The following is a 17,071-nucleotide window of genomic DNA, read 5'->3' as shown; positions in this document are numbered from 1 at the left end:
TCATTTTAAAGGTCTACTCTACTGCCCTCTAGTGAAGCTTTAGAGCAACACCTTCACGCAGGAGGACGTACAGACACTCTTTCAGCCAATCAGCGCACAGCCGGAAGCTGGTCGCTCTTTCTCTGCTTCTAAAAAAACTCGGGGGTCTCACTGCTGCCAGAAGTTTCTGCTTTATCTGGAAACTGGTTATCCGTTGACCTTTTGTAAATGGAAAGTGTTTCTATAAAAGAGAAAGATAACATGACATCCCGCAAACGAAAAAGGGAAGAAACTACAAGCAGTAAGATTCCTAAAACTGAGGAGAACAGGTAACTTTGACTGATACATTTTCATAATCGTATCTGCTTGCTATGTAACGCTTTTATTGCCCTTATAACTTAGTTATATGTGACCCTGCACCACAAAAAACAGTAATAAGGGTAATTTTTTGTGAAAACATCTGAAAGCTGAATAAATGAGCTTTGCATTGATGTATGGTTTGAAGTGAAGTGACATACGGCCAAGTGTGGTGACCCATACTCGGAATTTGTGCTCTGCATTTAACCCATCCAACGTGCACACACACAGCGGTGAACGCACACACACAGCGGTGAACGCACACACACAGCGGTGAACGCACACACGGCGGTGAACGCATACACACAGCGGTGAACGCATACACACAGCGGTGAACGCATACACACAGCGGTGAACGCATACACACAGCGGTGAACGCACACACACAGCGGTGAACGCACACACAGCGGTGAACGCACACACACAGCGGTGAACGCACACACACAGCGGTGAACGCACACACACAGCGGTGAACGCATACACACAGCGGTGAACGCACACACACAGCGGTGAACGCACACACACAGCGGTGAACGCACACACACAGCGGTGAACGCACACACACAGCGGTGAACGCATACACACAGCGGTGAACGCACACACAGCGGTGAACGCATACACACAGCGGTGAACGCATACACACAGCGGTGAACGCATACACACAGCGGTGAACGCATACACACAGCGGTGAACGCACACACAGCAGTGAACACACACACACAACGTGCACACACAGCAGTGAACACACACACCGCAGTGAACACACACACACAGCAGTGAACACACACACAACGTGCACACACACCGCAGTGAACACACACACACAACGTGCACACACACACCGCAGTGAACACACACACGGTGAACACACACACAACGTGCACACACACTGCGGTGAACACACACCGCAGTGAACACACACACAACGTGCACACACACTGCGGTGAACACACACACCGCAGTGAACACACACACAACGTGCACACACACCGCAGTGAACCCACACCGCAGTGAACACACACACGGTGAACGCACACACACCGCAGTGAACACACACACAGCAGTGAACACACACACACACCGTGAATACACACCCGGAGCAGTGGGCAGCCATTTATGCTGCGGCGCCCGGGGAGCAGTTGGGGGTCCGGTGCCTTGCTCAAGGGCACCTGAGTCATGGTATTGAGGGTGGAGAGAGCGCTGGACATTCACTCCCCCCGAGACTCTTTGGATTACGAGTCCAACTCTCTAACCATTAGGCCACGACTTCCCTTTGTTAGGATAGGACAATATTTGGCCGAGATACAACTATTTGAAAATCTGGAATCTGAGGTGCAAAAATACCAAAGTATTGAGAATATCACCTTTAGAGTTGTCCAAATGAAGTCCTCAGAAAGGCATATTACTAATCAAAAGTTTTGATTTATTTATGGTAGGAAATGTACAAAATATCTTCATGGAACATGATCTTTACTTAATATCCTAATGATTTTTGGCATAAAAGAAAAATGGATAATTTTGGCCCATACAATGTATTGTTGGCTATTGCTACAAATATACCCCAGTGACTTAAGACTGGTTTTGTGGTCCAGGGTCACAAATGTTCAATGTGATGGTTGTTTGTTCAGCTCTGAGTCTTGCCTCAGTCAGCCAAGCGATCAAAGTGGTCATGAAGTCATAACTTACGAGCCATCTACGTTGCCAGGTACTGATCATATAAGCTGCATTTGAATCTTTTTAAAAGATTACTGACTCTTTTAAAAGTCTTTTTTGTGATCTTAACAGCAATCCACTATGACCCTGACACAACTGAGCCCATCAGCTGCAGTCTGAAGTCTCTTGATGAATTGTTGTCGTGGAAAAGGAATGAAGCAAGTCCCTTTAATGTGGCCAGTGTGCCTTTGGCTAGCAGGTATCCGCCACTGCACAGCTGCCCTAGACGGACATTGGTGTCCCATGACATGATGGGTGGCTACATTGAGGACAGGTACAACTCAGAGTTTAACTGATTTTCAAGCGTTTTATGTCGGTTTCATTAGTTGTTTGGCCAGCCTTCAGTATCTTCATGGTCCTGTCATTTCTTCTGAGGTTCATTCAAGGTGCAGAGGTGGAGACGCCATATGCCTTCTATCACTGGGAGTATATTGACATCTTCAACTACTTCAGTCATCATATGGTAACAATTCCTCCTGTGGTTTGGACGAACGCAGCACATAAGCATGGAGTGCTCTCTATAGGTCAGTCTCTTGGTGGGATTTTAAGGACTTGCTGTAAAAAGAACATCTTTGTAAAAAAGAAGTATGCTATAGCATACTTTTAAAAAGATTAATACTCTATAGTTATTATAAGTATTAATACTCTATACCTATTATAAAAGAATACACCTAAGTGCAAACTGAATGTAATGGTTCCTGACACTAAAATGCATATTAATTGCCATTAAATGAAACACTATTATAGTTTAAATGTATACTATATGCTTAAGTAGGACTTAAGTATCTTTCATGTAATTTCTTAATTCTATTGAAATGTCTATATATTGGTTTTAAATATATTTGTTGTTACACATTTGCAACGATGAAATGTATATTTAGTACATTTTAGGGCTGCAACTAACGATTATTTTGATAATCGATTAGTTGGCCGATTATTCTTTCGATTAATCGGATTAAAAAATATTGACCAAAAAAAACACTATTCCACATTCTGCCCAATGTCCTTCAAACAAACGTGGCAACTGAATGCTATGAAAACATACAGTGCTTAATTTATTAGACCACTTATCATAATAAAGAGAAAACATATTTTAGAAATTTGTCAAATTTGTTTAAATTTAAAAATGTTATTGTCATTTATTGGACATAATAATAAAAAATGTCCTCATAACAGCTTGCATTCTTGCTGGTATTGTTTATGTACTTTTTGACTGCAATTGGTTATCGCGAAAAAAAAATACTCAAATAAAAAATACAAAAAAAAATAAGTGCTCTGGTTTTCTTTCATAGATAACAGCAATAATGATATTATAGCATTAAAAATAGCCTACTACTGTTACTAAAGAGCTTACACATATTGGAGTACTAACCAGTACAGAAAGCCGAAAAATGATTTTGGTTATCACCAATACTGTTACTTTAGAGCAGCAGTGGCACAAACCTTACATAAACACATTGTTAAAAAACTTACATAAATTTGTTAAGCATTGTAAAAATTGAATATAGTTTAAACCTCTATTAAAAATTAAAATAATAAAGATAATAATAAAGACGAATAAAAACACAAACTCAGTGTTAACCAACAGGTAAGAGTAATGTTCTGCAGGAACTACTTTGATCACAGTCACCTCGTCATTTCTTTATCCTGTAAAAGGCCGTTATGGAGCGTCTCATGTTTATATTCAGACAGACAATTACACGCTGTTATCCCTTTAAAGTGCCTACTCTCATAAAATATTTTAATTTATTTTAAACCTTAAATTAACTTTCAACAACAGATAATTCAGCACAGTGGATATGTTTGCGCTGAAAAGCCTATTAATTGTCTCCCTCTCTACTGTGTTCTGTCCGTCTGACGCGCGTGCGCGCGCCCGCCGCGCCGGCGCTCATTCGGTATTTTAAACTTAACACAGACTGTCAGGACGGACCTTTATGCAAAAATGGAAATGCTCGCGTGAATTTGTGGCATTTATAGATAAGGATATGACCGTAAACTGAACGTTTTTGCGCTGAGGACGCACACGCATCTGTCAAAGCGCCTGACAGGGCAAGCCATTACTCTTATGCATTAACTTAAAGCTTAAAATAAAGAATTATCATGTTTTGGGCAGCTTGGATCACGTGCTTCTCCGGCAGAATCTCATTCTGTTTCCTCCACTATTTTTAGATGCATTTTGTCCATATAAATGCATTATTCAGTGCCGTAATTTGTCTAACCAGCTGAAGTTGGACGTGCACTGTGGGCAGACCCGATTAATCGATAATGAGAATCGTTGTCGATGATTTTCATAATCGATAATAATCGATTTTATCGATTAGTTGTTGCAGCCCTAGTACATTTCAAACATATTAATTTGAAATGTAATATTGAATAACATTACCATGTACTTTAGTTAATTAACACATCAAAGTAAGTGTACTTCTTTAAAGAATGACAAAAGTTTAAAATCTACTTTAAAGAAAAGCTTACTGACATTGTTACAAAGAGCATTTTTCTTAAAAGGGGACTTTTGTTAAGAAACATATTCTTGAAAGTGTACTCTTAAGTGACCTATTATGTTATTAATATTATCTGCAAGTAGTTTTTAACAATATTAATGCTGTCAAACGATTAATCGCATCCCAAAAGAAATGTTTGTTTACATAATATATGTAGGCCTATGTGTACTGTGTATATTTATTATGTGTATATATAAATACACACATACATACAGTATATATATTTAAAATATTTACATGTTTAAATTTATATTCATATCATTTATATTATATAAATATATTTAACCCTTGTGCATCAATAAAAAAAAGTTACACTTAGGTCCATAGTGGACAAAAATGCACATGTAAAAAAAAGGTCATAAAAAATTGGAAGCTTGGGAGCACAGACTTAAGTTTGATCTCATTTTAAAGAAGACCCATGCCAGATTATTGTTGAAGTGAAAAAAGTTCAAAAAGTTAAATAAAAAATTATTATACAGGTTTAAGTTTATGAAAATTATTTATGAACAATATTTTATATTTTATTTTATGAGTATTTTATATATGAAACATGTTGAACTCTAAACCTGCTAGAAAATCAAAGCCATAAATCTAAACAAGTTGTGTTCCAAATTTGAGGTTGATATCTCCAAAAATGAGCTTTCAGTAAGATTTTGTTTGGGCGCAGTACCAAATTTACCCATTAGATGCCAGCAAAACCCCGCTGGTGCACACAGTGGTTGGATTTGTGATTTACAGTAGAGATTTTAAGCACACACACAATTGTTTTTATGACACACATGCAAACCACACTCTGACGTCTATACCAGCACACCCACACAATTATAGCTGCATTATTTATGTAATTGGCTCTATAATATGCAGAAGCAGAAAACAGGAATAAAGCCAGTATTACAATACTGTATAGCAATGCATATTACTAATCAAAAATGAAGTTTTGATTATTTATGGTAGGAAATGTACAAAATATCTTCATGGAACATGATCTTTACTTAATATCCTAATGATTTTTGGCATAAAAGAAAAATGGATAATTTTGGCCCATACAATGTATTGTTGGCTATTGCTACAAATATACCCCAGTGACTTAAGACTGGTTTTGTGCTCCAGGGTCACAAATGTTCAATGTGATGGTTGTTTGTTCAGCTCTGAGTCTTGCCTCAGTCAGCCAAGCGATCAAAGTGGTCATGAAGTCATAACATACGAGCCATCTACGTATAGACCCTTTATAGACCAAACCTGAAAAAATGGCACCATCTGGTAAAAAATTGTAAAAAATTATATTTTGAAGCCTTGCCAACAGAATGAAAGCCTATTAACAAACATTGCATAATTTTACAGTTAAACGGCACTGCGATTTAAAAATAGCAGTTTTAATGGGTTTCAATGGGGTCATTTTTGTCCAAAAGGTGCTGAGTGTTTCACTTTTTTGTACCTAGTGTAAAATAGATTTATTAAAGGAAATGAGGGTGAAATATTAAAATTCCAATAAAAATACACACCTGAGCCAAAATTTATGCAGTTAGCATTAACACAGGCAAAATTATCAAAAAATAAACAAAACTGAAATGTCCATAAAGGGTGCACAAGGGTTAATATATAAACATAACATATTTTTCTTATATATCTACATGCATGCATGTGTATTTATATATACAGTTCACACACATATATTATGTAATCAAAAACTTTAATTTTGGATGCTATTAATTGCAATTAATAGTTTGACAGCACTAAAAAATATATTTTCAGGATTGCGCTACCAGTGTGCATTCAATATAATTATGCAGATTTTTTTTCACAAGGGCAACTCACCCAAAAATGATTATTTTTTTTTCAACATTTCCTCAACCTGATATTGTTCAAACCATGTTCGAGTGTCAAAACTGCTCTTTTCCATACAATAGACAGCAGGTGGCGTCCAAGCTCCTATCAGGATGAAACAGCATCATAAACATAATCCATATCAATTGTGTGCTATATTAAAAGTGTTCTGAAGCCATATGACCTTGAGCTTGGGAAAGGTGCTTTATGAAAATAAACATATATGTATATATGTGTATAGTGATTCCTTTTGAAAGAGTCATAATATAGCACACAAGCCATATAGACACTTTGAATATACATTTTTGTTGAAGGTTGACCGCTAGTGTTCTCAGTGTAATGCATGGAAAAGAGCAGCTTGGTCATACTACAAAATTTCTGCTTTTGTGCTCCGCAGAAGAAAATCTAAATGTTTGCAATGACATGAGAATGAATAAATGACTCTTTCATTTTTGGTTAACTATCCCAGTAATTAACCACAGCACCTCTATCCACAAGTGAAACCAGAATTGATGTATTAAAATAGTCCTAATCCCCTCTAAGGCACATTCATCACAGAGTGGACAGATGGAGCGAAGACATGTGAGGCCTTCCTTGCAGATGAGGAGAGTTACCGTGCAGCTGCTGATAAGTTGGTTCAGATTTCCCACTGCTACGGCTTTGACGGCTGGCTCATTAACATAGAAAATGTGCTGAGTGTGAGTAATCAAGGCATATCTGATTATATAGAGGCGTATGTGGACATAATGTGGGGAACATTAACCCAAATTTCACTCAATCCTCAGGAGACTGCGGTGAAGAACACTGGACTTTTTTTGCGCTACCTCACAGACCAGATACATGAGCGCGTTCCAGGCAGTGTGGTGATCTGGTATGACAGCGTGCTGAAAAACGGCTCGCTCAACTGGCAGAACGAACTCAATGACGACAACAGGCAAGTGATGGTCTTGAGGGATTATAGAGGGGCAGATAAGGTCTGTGAGATGTATGCGGTGGATATTGTGCAACTTATGCCATAGGCTTCCTTTTGTCATGCTATCAGAATGTTTTTTGATGCCTGTGATGGAATATTCACCAACTACAACTGGACAGAGCAGAGTCTGGAGTGGATGAAGTCCTACTCTGCTGCTCAGGGCCGCTTTGCTGACATCTATGTTGGTGTTGATGTGTTTGCGAGAGGGAAGGTGGTCGGAGGGAAATTTGAGACTAATAAGGTTAGTGAAGTTTTAGCTAGAGAATAATGTCAATATACGAATTCTGCTGTTTGTAAGGTGTTTAAATTGTTTTCTAAAGAAGTATCTTATATTCATCAAGGCGGGATTTATCTGATCAAAACTACAATAAAACAGTAATATTGTAAAGTATTATTACAGTTTAAAAAACTGGTTTCTCTTTGAATATATTTCAAAATGTAATTTAATGTGATGGCAAAGTTGAATTTTCAGCATCATTACTGCAGTCTTCAGTGTCTCATGATCCTCCAGAAATCATTCTAATATGCTGATTTGCTGCTCAAGAAACATTTCTTATTGTTATCAATGTTGAAAACAGTTGTGCTGCAACTGCAACCAAAGAGTATTTTTGTGGAAATTGTGATGCACTTTTTCAGGTTTATTTGATGAATAGAAAGTTCAAAAGCATTTATTTGAAACAGAAATCTTTGTTACATTATAAATGTCATTTACTGTCGCTTTTGATTCATTTAATGCATCCTTTCTGAATAAAAAATTGAACAATATTTCATATCTACAATATCTCTGACACTTGAGTACAATCCTTTTTGGTTTTTTTATTAGGCTCTGGAGCTGATTCGGAAGTATGAATTTTCAACAGCCATATTTGCTCCTGGGTGGGTGTATGAATGCCACGAAAAGGCAGATTTCCGCCAAAACCAGGACAAGTAAGCTCTTTAGAGCACTCCACTTGGACTGCTCATAGTTTGCTCACTGTTTTGTGATGGAAAGTGTTTTTAAGTGCGCACACACACAAGCAAACGTCCTAGTCACCAATGTATATTCTAACCACTCATTTCAGGTTTTGGAATTTGCTGTCTGATTTCGTTTATATCCACCGGCCCTTGTCCAGTCTTCCATTCATCTCCTCATTCTGTCAGGGCTTTGGGAAGAGCATGTACTGGAGGGGACTGGTAAGCTGCACACAATAAGTTGCACTTTAATACCTGTGTGACTCCTCTATCTTGTTCAGTTTGAACCATTCATCTTAAGTAGCTACAAAATGTAAGAGCCCAAACAAATAAAATGTTTTCATGGTTTCATAAGATGTGAAGTATTTTTACATTATTTTTAGGCCTTGACCCTCAGAAGCAAGCAGTCTCAGTTATGGCTTATTTTGATTTGTTGAATATTTGTTGAGTGCTACAGCTATAGTTCCAGTTCCAGTTCCAGCTCATATATCTGTATCATTCTACGTTGGTTATTTAATTGTTCATGCCTATATTTACATTTAGATTACAGTTTACTGTTAAAACTTGTAATGTTAAATTAAATTTTTAGAAAATCTCTAAATGAATATCCTTTCTCATATTGCAATTTATAATGCCTAAATTCACTTGTAGCATTTAAGACAATCAATTTTAGTATTTAGTGTTTTATTTTTAATTTATTTAGACAAACTAGTACTGAATTTACTTATCGGCCATTTTCAAATACTGATGCATCCCTGGTAGTTTCTTAGTATTTTTTGTATGATGTAGGTGGAGATGAAGAGAAGCTGGTTTAATCTACATGCTCAGGAGATCCAGCCTCTGTACCTTTTTGAGGACTTGAACAATGGTGGCTGGCTGAGAACCCGTGGATGCTCAGAGGATGCTTGGATTGGAGGCAGCTCTCTGATGGTGGAGGGCATGATTCCATCTGGACTTTCTAAAGTCTGTGCAAGGTACTGGAGGTTTTGTTTTCACTGGAGTACAAAAAACTTCAACCAAACACCTTCTTTCTGCCCCTTTGTAGGATATTTTCTCTCCATATTCCCTTGGCCCCCAAGACGTTTGTTTCTTTTGTCTACAAGCCACCAGTGGGGGTGAACCTATCTTTGGAGCTCAAAACGATAGATGGTCCTCTGTGCACGTTCGATGGGATGGAGGAAATAGCATGTAAGTGGTCTTTCGGGCTTTGTTCATTGGATATCTTAGAGTCTCAGTCTGAAGCTGTCACATTTAAAAATGTGTATCTAATCTGCTTAATCTGCTGTGTGTTTAGCTAGCAGTGTCTTTCCAGAAGCATTAGCAGAGGATAATCAGTTGGTTGGGCAGTTTGCACAGAATTGTGGCCGTTGGACTTTGGATGGCTGGACTACCAGGTAAGAGTCTACAAAAAGGGGTCGGCAACCTTTTTGTCTGGAAGTGCCATTTTTTATTTTCCTAGTTAATCACTGTGCCAGGATATACCCACCAATTATATGTTATGAAACCTGGCAGTCCATGTTAACCTGGCAGTGCGTATTAACAAACCCCAATTAGTTTGGCTGCCATACAAATAGTGCAGAAAATTTCTGAAGTAAACTTTTTTTTTTTTTTTTTTTTTTTTTTTTTTTTAAACATTTCTCGAAATCCTATTTCCCCCTCTGATCTCTGAATAACAGATTTCCAGTGGCCATTCTGAACCCCATAGTACATATATGTGATTTGTTTGTGGAATGTGCAGGACTACATATACTGAGCTGAAAATCTCCAGTATTGATAGTGGTAACTTTTTTCCTGAACGCTAAGTGCAACAAATACATCTACGCAGTTATGCAGCATGACTGAAGTGAAACAGACTTAACTTATGCCAAAGAACAGTGCCGCTGCCTAGATCTACATTGAGCATGTATGCACAGTTGTTGCGCAGATGGTTTGTTGCAGCTGTGTGCCCCTCCTGACTAGCGCATCTCACAGTTTAAATAGTATATATAGCTGTTAACTTATTAAAACAGGCTGTGTGACAGTGAGGAACAGTTACCTCGATATTTATGTCGGAATACATGTTTGACTCTTCGCCATTGTTTACATGCCAATGATTATTCAAACGCCTGCATGCTATAGGTTGCTGACCCCTGCTTTCAAGTCTAAATGTTTTTAGGAATACCAGACATATGTAATACCTTCTGTAATCAAACTCGATGTGGTTCTATGCATAGATGTTTCCTGTTGAAAATGATTGGCTGCTCATTGCGAGAAGTGTGTATTCGTGTTTCCCGAGATGAAGGCGATGAAAAAGGCGATGTTTCCTTTAACTGCAGGATTGGAGAGATTATGGTGAGATACACATTACAAATGTCTTTTGTATGAACGTATTAAAAATTGATTTAATAAAGACTACTTCTAAAAATACTATTAAATTAGTATTTTTATAAATTGACTTTACAGTAAGCAAGCGTTATATGACAGCAAAGGTAATTAAAATGTAAAAATATTTGAGCAGCACAATTTAAGAATAATATAAATAATAATATTTAATAATTATTAAAAGTATCAACTGATATCAGTAAATTAAATAAAAACAGGCCTTTAACTGATAGAAAAGTTCATGTATTGGTACCCTATTTTGTTTTACAGCATAATTAACAAACTTAATATATCAAATGTGAATTTAGAAATTTCTTTAACAATATACAGTAAGTTGCATAATTGCCTTCCAGGTTACCCTACAAATTGACTTCATTACTGAACATATAGTACACTACCATTATGTTGGGGTCTGTAAGATGTTTTTGTGTCTGAAGTCTCTTATGCTCACCTAGGCTGTATTTATTTGATCAAAAATACAGTAAAAGAGCAATAATGTGATATTACAATTTATAATTAAATTGTTTTTACTGTCACCTTTGAGTTATGCAGCCTTGCTGAAAATAAATGATTAATTATTTTTATTCTGACCGCCTAATTGACAGTAGTGTACATATAAATTTGGTAGTAGCTAAATGGTCTGCTTCTGTTTCTTTTTTTTTTTGCACAGCTGTTGGATGCAGAGCGTCTTCAAGCACCCCTGCAGTCAGTTGAAGGCATCTGCGTGACTGATGTGGTGTGGCACACAGGTGCTTTGAAGGGAGATGGACACACACTCAAGGTACTTTTGAATGCTACCTTACACTGGCAATATCCCACCCAGCAGGTCCGCCATTTCCGGATTCACTGGAGGCATCTCCGTGGTCCTGACCCTCGCATTCCCCCTGGTCCATTGACTCTGATTGGCAGATCTTACTCTAGCCTGTACCGTGTGGTGGACCTGGAGGTGCCTGCTGCTCCGGGTCTCATAGAGCTGGTGGTGGAGCCTGTGAGCAGAGAGGGATTCAGAGTGCCTGAGGCCCAGTGGGGCCGACAGACACTCAGCTACAGCGCCATTTCCTCAGAGAGCCCCTCATTGTGAAAGGCTATTGCCTAAATACTCTATAACCCACACGCTGTTTTCATAGTATGAACAAATCTCTCTTCTATTTGATATGCAGTATAAATGTGATGAGTTGGTGCTAAATAGGTATTCCGTATTTTGTGAGTGACTGAAAACTTAATTGAAGAAACAGCAAATTGATTTTTAAAAAATAGAGCGAGGACCAGAGTGGCCTGTTTCTTTTAGTGATTGCACATATATTCTACAGCTTTATAAGTTCATAATTTAACTTTCATTCATAAATAGTATGCACACCTCATGAAAATAATCATGTACCTTCTCTAAAATTGTACTATTTTATTTTACCGCAAGTCTAAATGAAAATCCCTTGTTTATGCATTTTACATGAAAACAAGAAAGGAGTTGATCCTAGTTTTCCTTCTTGACTTGCAGATACATTATTTGTGTTGCAAATAAATGGTCATTTTAAACAATTTTAAAGTTAGTTCTCTCTTATTAAATGTAGATTTCAGGTAACAATTCAAACTGTATAAAAAAATTATGACTTTATTGTTTGCAGGCATTCAAATTTACACATTTTTACAAGACACGGGCATTTAAAAAAAAAAACTGATTAAATGTCATGATCTCAACAAAAGATTTTGGTGAAATTTGTGTGTTGATTGTCTAAAGGTGGTTAGCAAGCCATTCCAGTTTGTATCTGAATAAGATCCATCACTCCTGCTGAGTCACCATCTTCAACATCCGCAGAGCCATTGGCCCCTGGTCAGATGGGATCTGTGATGATGTAATGGATAGAGATAGTCACATACACTCATGAAATAAATACTGAGAAATGCATTTTCCCTTCAGAAAAATGAAGCTAAACCACCTTATCTTCTGAAGGTAAGCCATGCTAAAACTACCTGAATATAACAATATTGAACAATGTTTTACAAACATTAAAATTAGTGCAAAAGAAGAATACTGTGTACCATATGTCCAGCTTTGAGGATCCAGTAGAAGGCAAAGTTCTTGTAGGTCTTATAGAAAGCTCCAGTCTGGCTCTGTGTTTGTGGGTCCTCCAGTGCCGTCCATTTCATTTTGTTGAAGTATTGGAGTCCATCCCATTTCAGCTGTTTCACCCACAACTCCTGACCTGCTCACAAATAAACATCAATTATCACTGCAGTGCAGAAACAGTATCCTGACAACACCCAATAATAATGGTCTTCCTAAATATGCTTGGTAAAATGGATTATAAAAAGCTTATTGACACCATCTATTAACATCCGACCCGGGTGATTTGATCACAAGCGGTCAGCTGTGGCACATTACCAATTACACCGGGCATCAAAAGGCATTGCGTATGACCACTTGAGATCAGATTTAATGGACAGGATGGTCTCTGGTTTCATGACTACATAAATCAGCGTACAGCAAGTAGACAGACTGTCTTGGGATGGATTAGTTTTGGCACTACACATAATAAATGGTGACGCACACAACTATGAAGTGTACATGGCCCAAGCAGTAGAGTCTAAAATGTGTTGGTCAAGAGTTGCCATTCTGAAATGTTTCCTAATGGTTCACATCCTCACCCATTGTGTCCACAATGAGATCCAGCTGGCCATTGTAGATGGTGACATTGACCCCTGCAGCCAAAAGCTGATCTACAATGTCCACCACAGGCTTCATGAAATCTCCTGCCATGCTTTCAAACACTGCCCCAGCTTGTCCTGAAGAAACAGGAGAACACTTGTAAGAATCATAATGTCACACAATTACCTCTGTAAATCATAAAAGAATAATGACCTCCCCATGTGACATTCTTTGGTATGACACCAAGCTTCTGTCTGATTGGCCCATTCATCAACTCTGAAAGGGACTGACGGTGCAAAGGGCGAATGTGGCGACGCTTCAGTGAGACTGTAAAAACAAAACAAAATGATGACCAAAACATTTCCATTTATGTAACAAAGTCTGAATTTGTGCATGTTGAGTTTCTCACAGAGAAATCCATTGGTTTGATCTGAAATGGTCTTCACCTCATCTGAGTTTTGTGTGAGGATGTTATAGAAGTTCACACCATTTGTGTTCTGTAACAAAATAAGTTGAACTGAATGAAGCATACATATCTAATTTCTTTAATTAAACAATGCATTAAGGCCTCTACTTGAATTGAATCTTAAGCTATTGGTGCTCGACTCACCCGTTCGACTACATTCTCTGTGATGGACCACAAGTCTGTGGCTTTTTGGTACTGGCCCTGTCTCACTGCCTCCTGCACTGCCTTTGCTGCTTTAGTCACCTCGTCCAGTCCATTGTCATCCAACAGAGACTAGAAACCACAGCGCAGACACACATCAGCAGCATTAAACCCAAATCTCATTCAATCTCATGCACTGAATTCATTATACACTATCATTCAAAAGTTTGTGCATTTGAAATTAATACTTGTAATGGTGCATTTAATTGATTAAAAGAGTGAAGAAATTTTTAATGTTACAAAAGATTCCTTTTTCAAATAAAAGCTTTTTCTTTTATTTATCAAAGCAGCACAACTGTTTTCAACATTGATAATAAGAAATGTTTCTTAAGCAGCAAATCAATATATCAGAATAATTTCCGAAGGATCACGTGACACTGAAGACTGGAGCAATGGCAGCTGAAAATACAGCTTTGCATCACAGGAATGAATTAGATCTTAAAATATATTAAGATAGAAAACAGTTGTAAAAATATTTTAGTGTGCTTTGGACCAAATAAACCAAACACTTTTGAATGGTAGTGCGTTGTTTTGATCAGGCTAATGCAATCATGCTTAATCTCTCTGAAGAGATGGAGGTGTTGTGTTATGATGAATTACTCACAGTGCTGTAAAGATAAGGACCCCATGTCATGACTGAATCTGCATAAAGAGAAAAAGCAATCAGATGTGTTGAGTGAATGAATGATGCATTTATATAGCGCTTTGTGTATTGCTGTACACCCAAAGCGCTTTACAATCATGTGGGGGGGTCTCTCCTCAAGTGCTGCATTGTAATGCGTTACACGTGGTTTATGCTGTCATGTGAGTCAGGACTGTATATGAAGAATGTGCATAATAATTAGTTAACCAAGATATGATAACTTAATAAAAAAAGACACAGCTGTAAACAACCAGACTAAATTTGACAGGCTTTTTACAGACCTATAGGAGAGATCCAGGAATCTCCCAAAGCCACCCCAGCAAAGTTGCATTTGATTGAACCAGCTTGAACAGCCTAAAGAGAGAGGAAATAAACATTCAGTGCAGATTAAAATTAGTTTGAGGTGTGGTCTGTAAATTAACAGCAAATAGAAACTAGTAAAAACTAGTATTTTAAACTGATGCCAGATTAAAATGACCTCTCGTGAAGCCTAAAGTGAGAACAATTATTTCAGTACCTTTGTGAGCTCGAGGGAAATAGCTGCTGCCATTTTGCCTCCATAAGATTCAGAAAATATATAGAAGGGAATACTCTGTTGGTGAGAAAAGTGAGATACTATGACAAATGTTGAAAATATATTAAGTTCAGTCTTTTAGGTATTTTTGGTTTGCTTACTTGAAACTCTGTCTTTAGAGAGAAAAAGCTCTTGAGGAGGACCATCATGTCTGATGTCACCATTGCAACGTCCTTGGTGAGGGCATCTTCAGTGTCTGTGTAACTGTATCCGGTGCCCACTGGGTTATCCACAAATAGCACACTGGCAGCACGCAACTGCATAGACAAATATTTTAGGTGAATAATAAATTATTCACAAATTCCTTTTTTTTTGTGTACAATGAGTATATTAAAAAGTTATTTATAAAGAAACAATCAAAAGAGGCAATAAAATATTCTGTATTTCCCAAAATAAACTCCTCAATCAGTATTACAGATATGGAAGTCAAGAAAATTTTCCTTTACATACCCAAGAGGTTTCTCTCGGCTTAAGGTCTCTGTCAAGAGGTCCAATTTCCTCAAAATTGCCAAAACCACAGCTAGATCCACCAGGACCTCCCTAAAATAAACAGGAGCATGAGTGACCTTAGATGTACTTCAGAAAAGAGAGGGGGGGGGGAATCAAGGTGGAAAAACAGAAACGGTATAACAGCTATGTGAATGTGGACTGAAGGAAGCTACCAAAGAGATATGATCTGGAGAAGATATATGACAGGTCACACTGGGCAGATGAGTGACAAACCTGCAGCCACATGACCAGAGGTAGATCTTTATAACTGGCACTGGAGCTATTGGCGTAATAGAGCCACCAGAACATATGAGCTCCATCACGGACATCCACATATCCCCATGACTCTTTGGCTTGAACTGGAACACAACTACCTGTGATAAAAACAACAACAAAAGTCTGAAGATTGCACAAAACGATTCTTGTTCTGAATCTGATTCTTTTAAACGATTCTGGTTCCTTATCGATGGGAAAAAATATTTCGGGGGAAAAGGAATGCAATTCGTATAGCAATTTCTCCCCTTGGATATATTTGAACAAAATATCGGTAACAGTAAAAGTTTGTTCGGACTTACTTGCGGTGCAGCATATATATTCAGTTTTTAGAGAAATGTTGTACAAACGAGAATATAATACACAAACACATACACACGTGTTAGTTGTATAGCACATACAGCCTAGTTCGCAAGTTTTTGCTTTTATATGTTTCCACATACGTTTTAATGTCAATGTTATACAATTTGTTCAAACATAGGAATTATTTAATTCCATTTGACATTGTGAATAATATAATAACCAGCCATTATAACAATAAAATCAAACGGCCTATGTCTCTGATTCATTCAAAAGAACCGATATGAATCGTCGCGTTCTTGTGCATGTTAGAAAACCCCCAACAGAACCTAAATTGAGGAAAATCATTCGGTTTCTTTATTATTTTAATAGGATGCAAATGAAAAAAAGGACATTATCGCTTTCACTTTGTAGCTAAAGTTACAAATCATTTCAGTGTATCTTCTCATGTTGCAATCACACTCCTTAATACCTACAAAAAGTATGACTGAGCCTGAAAAGATGCACATAATTTTCCAAAAGGTAACATTCAGCAGCACACAGATATATATATTCCATACCTTTATAAAAGCTCACAGCAAACAGCAGCACAGAAAGCATCCCGATCAACGAGCACGCCATTATTATCGAGCTCAAGCTCTCTCTCTCTCTGCCACATGGGCTGTGTTCGGACCCACCACCGGCTATAAGCACTCAAGCCCACACCTCTGGACACTGTGATGTAAGGATCAGTATCATATGACTTCAGTCAGCTGACGGACAGGGAAGGAAACTGCACTTATTCTCTTCCACACCAATAGAGAGCAGCAGAGTGTGTGACAA

The 17,071-nt window shown here is 37.8% G+C and overlaps 2 protein-coding genes across 3 annotated transcripts; one reads left to right on the top strand and one right to left on the bottom strand.

The window, feature by feature from the left end:
• Positions 1–96: 96 nt before the first annotated feature.
• LOC306845123 (cytosolic endo-beta-N-acetylglucosaminidase) lies at positions 97–12,359 on the top strand. 2 transcript variants are annotated; one of them, XM_079377719.1, is made up of 14 exons: positions 97–308; positions 1,965–2,041; positions 2,122–2,323; positions 2,425–2,573; positions 6,918–7,072; positions 7,160–7,308; positions 7,417–7,588; positions 8,171–8,274; positions 8,409–8,520; positions 9,088–9,272; positions 9,344–9,486; positions 9,593–9,692; positions 10,512–10,629; positions 11,330–12,359. In XM_079377719.1, the coding sequence occupies exons 1-14, from the start codon at positions 208–210 to the stop codon at positions 11,738–11,740; spliced, it is 2,178 nt and encodes a 725-aa protein (XP_079233845.1). In that variant the 5' UTR covers positions 97–207; the 3' UTR covers positions 11,741–12,359. The 2 variants fall into 2 exon arrangements, with proteins under 2 accessions (XP_079233845.1, XP_079233844.1); XM_079377718.1 differs by having other exon boundaries at positions 99–308; positions 1,929–2,041.
• Positions 12,242–17,010, bottom strand: LOC306845137 (retinoid-inducible serine carboxypeptidase-like). The gene is made up of 13 exons (XM_079377739.1): positions 16,810–17,010; positions 15,911–16,050; positions 15,638–15,727; positions 15,289–15,444; positions 15,131–15,205; positions 14,895–14,967; positions 14,575–14,612; positions 13,914–14,042; positions 13,713–13,800; positions 13,517–13,630; positions 13,303–13,440; positions 12,697–12,860; positions 12,242–12,499 (listed from the first exon to the last, which is right to left on the bottom strand). Exons 1-13 carry the CDS (start codon positions 16,868–16,870, stop codon positions 12,437–12,439), a joined length of 1,329 nt encoding a protein of 442 aa, XP_079233865.1. The 5' UTR covers positions 16,871–17,010; the 3' UTR covers positions 12,242–12,436.
• Positions 17,011–17,071: the final 61 nt, after the last annotated feature.

The sequence above is a fragment of the Barbus barbus genome (genome assembly GCF_936440315.1).
Source record: "Barbus barbus genome assembly, chromosome: 3".
Classification (NCBI taxonomy): domain Eukaryota; kingdom Metazoa; phylum Chordata; class Actinopteri; order Cypriniformes; family Cyprinidae; genus Barbus; species Barbus barbus.
The sequence above is the reverse complement of the archived record's forward strand: the minus strand, read 5'-3'. Positions and strand labels throughout refer to the sequence as shown.

Coding starts and splice junctions, on each gene's coding strand:
- LOC306845123 (XM_079377718.1), top strand. CDS start 208: ATGGAAAGTGTTTCTATAAAAGAGAAAGATAACATGACATCCCGCAAA. Junction 7,589..8,170: donor GGAAATTTGAGACTAATAAG/GTTAGTGAAGTT, acceptor TTTTTTTATTAG/GCTCTGGAGCTGATTCGGAA. Junction 9,693..10,511: donor TTGGATGGCTGGACTACCAG/GTAAGAGTCTAC, acceptor TTCTATGCATAG/ATGTTTCCTGTTGAAAATGA.
- LOC306845137 (XM_079377739.1), bottom strand. CDS start 16,870: ATGGCGTGCTCGTTGATCGGGATGCTTTCTGTGCTGCTGTTTGCTGTG. Junction 13,801..13,913: donor CAGAGAATGTAGTCGAACGG/GTGAGTCGAGCA, acceptor ATTTTGTTACAG/AACACAAATGGTGTGAACTT. Junction 12,500..12,696: donor TCCTCAAAGCTGGACATATG/GTACACAGTATT, acceptor ACATCATCACAG/ATCCCATCTGACCAGGGGCC.